The sequence below is a fragment of the Salmo trutta genome, chromosome 32 (assembly GCF_901001165.1).
Source record: "Salmo trutta chromosome 32, fSalTru1.1, whole genome shotgun sequence".
NCBI classification, from domain to species: Eukaryota; Metazoa; Chordata; class Actinopteri; order Salmoniformes; family Salmonidae; genus Salmo; species Salmo trutta.
This window is the reverse complement of record NC_042988.1, coordinates 14,366,049-14,373,550: the sequence shown is the minus strand read 5'-3', so window position 1 is coordinate 14,373,550 and position 7,502 is coordinate 14,366,049. Positions and strand designations below refer to the sequence as shown.

The 7,502-nt window shown below is 40.0% G+C and overlaps 1 protein-coding gene across 1 annotated transcript; it reads left to right on the top strand.

Moving 5' to 3' along the window:
• Window positions 1–882: 882 nt before the first annotated feature.
• On the top strand, window positions 883–5,707 carry LOC115171162 (homeobox protein unc-4 homolog). The gene is made up of 3 exons (XM_029727716.1): window positions 883–1,758; window positions 2,273–2,448; window positions 4,042–5,707. The coding sequence occupies exons 1-3, from the start codon at window positions 1,503–1,505 to the stop codon at window positions 5,062–5,064; spliced, it is 1,455 nt and encodes a 484-aa protein (XP_029583576.1). The 5' UTR covers window positions 883–1,502; the 3' UTR covers window positions 5,065–5,707.
• Window positions 5,708–7,502: the final 1,795 nt, after the last annotated feature.

Genomic DNA, 7,502 nt, shown 5'->3' with positions numbered 1-7,502 from the left:
GTGAGTGGGGAGCGAAATTTCAACTCAGATTAGCATTATGACAGCACCAGACATGGGATAAATAAAGTCGAATTAATTTTCTCTGTAGCCTAAAGAGCAGAGAGACAGAACTACTAGACCTACTTAGACAGGATTGATTCGCTTTATTCACAACACATTTCTTTACATTAGCGAGTGGGAAAACACGGACTAGTCCTATGAAGGTCTCCGGACAAATAGCATAATGTAATAGATATGAATGGTTCGGAGCTTCCCCGCAGTAGACGATGGTCATATAGTTTTGTTAACCTTTTACACAATCATAAATGTCCTCCGTTTTCTCTGGAGATGAGTCTATTTTGAACTTCGAGAATAAATAACCTCTAGGCATATAAAGGTAAATATAATACAATTATAGATAGATAGATAGATAGATAGATAGATAGATAGATAGATAGAGATATATAGATAGATAGATAGATAGATAGATAGATAGATAGATAGATAGATAGATAGATAGATAGATAGATAGATAGATAGATAGATAGATAGATATCAGATATCAGATGACACACTGGTGCTGCACATCGAGGCTACAATGTGTTATTTGTTTGCCTCATAAAGACAGCATTTGCCTGCCTACATGAGTTCAAAACTAGCCTACCAAAAAATTATAACAATAACTACAAAACCGTATACACAAGAAGGTACTTTATTAACCTGGGAAAAATTCTCACACATTTCTAAATTAAGTGTCATTAATTACAGTATAAGTGCTGGGGAATAAGGGTTCACATTTCTTCCTAATATCGTTCCTCTTATTAGCAGAAGATTAATTAGTGTGTGATGTAATTAATAACTTAACATCTGCCTTTTTTTCAATCAGCCTATCGACAGCAGGCTGAGGAGTCGATCGTCCCCTTTTATCAACATCCAGTTACATAGCACGCGAATTGGTTGTAGTCTCGAATAAAATTTGACAGCATTTGGATGATAAATGTCTTTGTGTAAAATTAGGGGATTTGTAACTCGGCATCGATTAATAGAGAGAGTAAACATTTAAAACGCCATAACATGTTGACCAAAAACTGTGACTAGCCTCTCCGTCATTTTAGATGTGGGAGCGAGCGTTCGAAATTAGTCCATCTCTTTCACCTTTTACTGAGCTTCAATCTGATCACTCTCTCTTGGTGGTCCCCCGTGTAGTTGTGATGTAGTTTTTATCAAAGCCCTCCTGTCTTGTTGTGACAGCTCTGATATTGTTTATTGAGGTGGATGTCAGGTTTAATTAGCAATCGATATGGAAAGCGTTTGCAGACCGCGCCTCTGACGTCATACTCGATTACCGTTTCTCATTGGTCTCAAATTCCCAAAGCCTAGTCTAATTATTGGAAGGTTCATGTTGATAAAGTACAGCTCATCCTTCCCTCCACATCATGTCCCCTCCTCGCTGGCCACACTCACTGCATGCTTTTTAAATTCACACCACCAGCCTCCAGACGTCGTTTCCTTTTGCCTAGGAGATGATGGACAGCAGGATACTGGATACACCTCATGCCCAGTTCGGAGGCTCTCTCGGCGGGATGGTGGGCTTTCCGTACCATCTAAGCCACCATCATGTTTACGAATTAGCCGGTCATCAACTTCAATCTGCGGCCGCAGTTCCTTTTTCAATAGACGGATTACTTAATGGTTCCTGCACAGCTTCAGTGGTTAATTCGAACCCCCTCTTGTCTGGCTGTGGTATGAATGGAGATAACCAGCAGTACAAGCTGACAGGTAAGCAAAACGAAATACAATACTTATCAAAAGGTTGGCTGTAGATCAAAGGACTAAACAAAGAACTGAAAGTCTCTGTATATCCTGTCCTGTATATCCTCTCCATAAAGCGTTAGAGACGGAATCCAAATCCTAAGAAACAAAGAAGCAGTCTTCTGCTTTCAAATTAGGCTATATGCAATTCATTTCAGTGGAGAGAAGCATACGAGCTCAGCTCCAAACGTGAAAACCCCTTGTGTTGTGACAGGGTGGGAAAAAAATCACAATTTCTCTATTGTTAGTAGAATGTTTTACTGTGTTATTGTTATTATTATCAGGATCAATATTGTGTGATTAATAGTCTATTATTACTACTATTTTATTACCATCGACAACGGACATAGAGCCCAATTTATTAGACAATATTTGATTAATTTCTTTATAAAGGACCACAGAAAGAACGTATCCTTGCAAAAATCATTCAGGCTACTTTTGCGTCTCTCTCACACTCTCCTGTTTTGTATTCTCATGCTAGATTCGTGTGACCCAGACAAGGATAGCCCAGGTTGTAAGAGACGACGAACTCGCACAAATTTCACTGGTTGGCAACTGGAAGAATTAGAAAAGGCTTTTAATGAGAGTCACTATCCGGACGTGTTCATGAGGGAAGCACTGGCTCTGAGATTGGACTTGATAGAATCGAGGGTACAGGTAAATATCAACCATATCCACTTTTTGGCATTCACTGTTGTTGGTTTGTTATGATGTGTAGCCTAATGATTCTTAAACACTGATAGGCTGTTTGAACAAAGGAAAGTAGGCCTATTTATTCCCCATGTCTCCATGTCTCTTACACAAAACTTATTACAATGGTCTATTTTAGATATATAACTGTCCTGTAATTCCTGTCTCTTTGTTGTTTTGTACTGTGACCAAAAACTCCACAGGGAGCTCGTGTAACATAGGCACATAGAGGCCTATTATAGTATGTGCAGGGTCCATGATCTACATACAGTACGATGCTTCAAAACCGCGAATGAAAGCAAATCATTTTCACAATTTTAAAAAGGAAAAGATTATCAAACGTGAATATGTATTTAAATAACACAATATAAGATATATTTATAGAGAGATAGTCTTCGAAATCAAGGGTGATACGAGCAGCAAACCGAGTATAAAGAGGACCTCTGGTTCAAGGAGAAATACTTTAAATATGGCTAAGCCATGGAATGGTCCGTTCATTTGCTGTACTTGATATTAATATAAATTGTGTACATTCAGTCGACAAGGCTATATTATTTGCACTCAGACATACTCAAAATGAATATATCTACATACATCTACGTATGCACATTCAGTCTTTCCACTTGTATTTTCTTATATAAACCGATAGAACACCCAAGTATACACATACATTTATGAACTTGAATTTTGATGAATTTTCAAGTCCTACATTTTTATAAAGGACACACCTTTTCCCCCATCTCTCCTCATCCGTCAATTGTCCATCCACGTGGACTTATTATTGTGATCATTTGCACTTCTGATGTCAAAATCTCATATGTATATTGTGTTATGCACAGAGAAAATGCCAAAAAAATGCGAAAGTGACATGACAAACATAGGACTAAACCAGCGTTTCTCAAACTCGGTCCTCAGGACCCCAAGGGGTCCACGTTTTGGTTTTTGCCCTAGCACTACACAGCTGCAATAATCAACTAATCATCAAGCTTTGATCATTTGAATCAGCTGTGTAGTGCTAGGACAAAAACCAAAACGTGGAGCCCTTAAGGTCCCAAGGACCGAGTTTGAGAAACGCTGGTTTAGTCCTATATTTGTCATGTCACTTTAGCAATTTCTAGTCAGTTAAGTGTTGGGGGAATTGTTAGTATTTGTAACTATATTCAACCATTTATTGTTATGCATTTGATTGGGACACATGGGCCCATCATAAGCGATATATATGTTTTCATGGAGCATTTTCCAGATCAGACAGACAGAATTTAACTTTTAATTGAATAACGAAGAAGGCATAAGCACACGGAATAATTGTATGCCTAGTCGAATTGGAAAATAAATATGGTTATTTTTGTCATCGCATCTGATAATAAATAATTGTAGGCTTACAAGCAAGAGGCATTGCTCTTTGGTTTTGTGTAATTTGGAACCATCTACAAAACATTATTCCATTGGTTCCCCTCAAATATTAGCCTAAATTATTATTATTAGGCCTATGTATTTTTTAATAGAGTGGACATCTTCTTTTTGAACATGCGTAACATGATTTGTTTCTCTAATATGCAGGTATGGTTTCAAAATCGTAGAGCTAAGTGGAGGAAAAAAGAAAACACAAAGAAGGGTCCAGGGCGACCAGCTCACAACTCCCACCCAACAACATGCAGTGGAGAGCCCATGGACGCGGAGGAGATCGCCAGGCGAGAACTGGAGAGGATGGAGAAGAAGAAGAGGAAGCAGGAGCGAAGACTGTTGAGGTCCCAGAATAAACTTTTGTCAGGGGACCTATTTCACACCCCAGGATCTGACAGTGACAGCGGAGTGTCACAAGTGACAGACAGTGAACAAAATCCACATTGTGACTCTGTAGGCCGAAACCAAACCCAATCGAGCTGTGACCAAACACCACAAACCCTCCAGAACCAAAGACACTTGAACCAAGATGCTGGTGGATCCGAGCTGGACTCGTCCGATAGCAGTCAACAGTCAAGCATGTGCGCCAACAGCAGAGCCTCCACCCTTCAGAAACTGAACCCATTCAGCGTAGAAAGCCTTCTATCCGACTCCAGACCAAGGCGCAAACCGAACATAGATGGATTTTCTGCCTTACCCTCCTCGCGGCCTTTGATAGGGAAAGGACATTTCTTACTCTATCCTATCACCCAGCCGCTTGGATTCATTGTTCCTCAGACTGCTTTGAAGACAACACCACCAGACTCAGATACTGACAACTCCCCACAAAGAACCCCAGTGAATGACAGCAGCTTATCTGCCAATACTGGACATAAAAACCATAAGGAGTCCAACAATCTCAACGACGCGACAGCAATCAAAGTGCAGGTCAACTTTACCGCGAAAAATACTAGTTCCCCACAGAACAGCCCAGGCCATGTTACCTTTTCAGGTAGAAACTGTAGTCAGCCTTCAGCCAGTTGTAGTGCAACATGTTTCCAAGATGATGATGATTCAAAGTATCTGCCATTAGACAAAAAAGAGCAGTCTGTAAAAGACTACCCAGAGACTTGCGAGTCTGTGACAACCAACTGTCCACCAGAGACAAAGACAGAGACTCAAGATGTCGATATGGAATAATAGACCTATAGGTGAGAAAAAATATTGATAGCGTCAACAACACCTTTCATTTGCCCAAAGCTCAATCACGTCTTAGAATATAAACTCTCATTTTACAGATGACATATATAGCCTATTTTCTGATGATGATGGGTTATAACTGTGTGTGTGTGTGTGTGTGTGTTTGTTGCGTGCGTGCGTGTATATGTGCACGTGTGTGTGTGGTGGTGGTGGTGGTAGTACTAGCCCCCCTGTGTAACGAACTGTAAAAATACATAAAAAACACAAAAATCCTCAAAGTCTGTAAAAAGTATTATAATATTTATATATGTAAGGTTTTCATAAATAAATCGATTGTATACAATACATCCAAACCGTGTGAGACCTTAAATAGCCCGTATAGTGGGTATAGGTAGCGCTTTCTGCTAAAATCTGATGTTGTATTTTGTGTATTGCTTTAACAAATTTATTCATCTATAAGCCTCACTGAAATGAGGTTACGAGCCGGAGGCGAAAGGACCCGCTCGACTCCTGCAGAGTTTTGATATGAAAGTAATTATTTTCCCGGTGGCTACTGCAGGGATTCAGTTTATTTTAGCCCAAAGGGTTATTATACATTACCGATTTCTAGTGATATGAAATCACATAAACTTCCAAGAATAATAGAATTAGCATGAAAGGCTGGGGTGTCAAATTGAAATAGGAAAATAATAGCCCCGGCAGCTGGGAGTGTGTTTGTGCATATTGGATAGGAGATGGGAATTCGTGGGGCGGAATTTTCATGAGCTTTTCACTTTGTCAGGGCCCTTGTAGCCGGCTATATTAAGATAGATGTTCGATGATATCCCTCATTGTTCTGTCGCTTACATTGATGTTTCTGTGTTATCAGCCTATTGATCATGCGTCGGCTGTAATAGGACGGGCGAAGCAAACGTGCCTATTTACAATAGCAGAACACATTTGTTCTAATAGGGTTGGCGGTCCCCAGGGATGCGGTGCAGGCTCGGGGACATCTGCGCCATGGCAATATTAGCAATGTTGACCAGATCTAAAGTCGAGGTAAGAAAGGAAAGACCATTCACATCGCATACAGCTTGTTTTACAAGATAGGGCCTATAGGTATAACGCACGTGAAAATGCCCTCAATAACACGAACATCTAAATCCTAAAAATAGAAAGCATCCATTCCAGTGTGGTGTAGTTGTCCTTAAATACGCAGAGTTCCTGCTACTCTTTTAGGGTCTTGATTTGCAAATAAATTGAAAATAATCAGAGGGGCAGCTTTACATCTGAGCCGGCGCAAATGAATTTCTGAGCCTGTGTCCCTTTCAAAATATTTACATAATTTTCACCCGATGACTGCTGTTTGCTCAGAGGAAGCAATGACTTATTGGGTGTGGGTGAAGGGGGGGCTCTTGGTATAAGAGACAGGCAAAAGTGTATAGGGAAAGGGAAAATTTAATCTCAACAGAGAGTATATAGGCCTATGGCAGAGACAGAAAGTCAATAAGCTAATGAATAACTTATTATTTGATGAAAACAGATCCAAATACAATGGCCCTTGGAAGTCCTCAACCCAACAAAGATAATACTTTTAACTTTTATTAAATATATATTCCTATACCCGACATAATATTTAAAGACATTATCTTCTTATTCAGCCAGCCGCAGCCAGCCCAGCTCCCCCAATTATTGAGCTTTATTTCTGTCAGTGGGTTGCCATTTAGGATAGGCCATTTGGAAATTAGACGTGTCCTTCAATATATATATGTTTTATTTGTGTGTGTCTTATTTGGAGCGTATGTTGCATGGTAGGGGGTGTTCATGTTTAATTCATTAGCATACTGAACAGGAGTATCGTGGCTGCACACTGGTGGCCTTAAGGTGAAATTAGCGATTTGCTTAAGTAGTTAAGCTTTTTTTGCCTGAGAGCTGCACGCTGTATGATTCAAGACAAACTATCAATCGATATGGCCCAGGCAGCCTCCAGGAAATGTGTCCTCCATGAATCATACTTTATGAATTCAATTTCTACCCGGAGAAATTTTCAATTTGAACGCCGGATCATTATGGGAGAGTGTAAATTGTTTTTGCTCTATTATGCATCGGACGCCATCATTTTTCTTTCTAATTACGGAGGTGTCAGGTCGGGCTGTCATGCAGGCGCTGATTTTCAATTTAACTGATCATCATGCATTCATTTTCCCATTTGATAAATCTGCTATCTCGACGCCTCTCCATGCCTGGAATGCTAAAAGAGAGACACAGACTGGCAAAGTAATAGGGGCGTATATGCAGCAATAAGTGCAGATCAGGCAGCTAATTTAGCACCTCCTGATATTTCATTTCCATTTTTCATTTTCAACTCTCAAAGGAGGGAAAAGCAGCCCAAAGGCAGAAAGCTCGTTCGTATTCAGCATCAGAGAGGGAAAAAAGACTACGAAAAGCTTGTTTTCAAC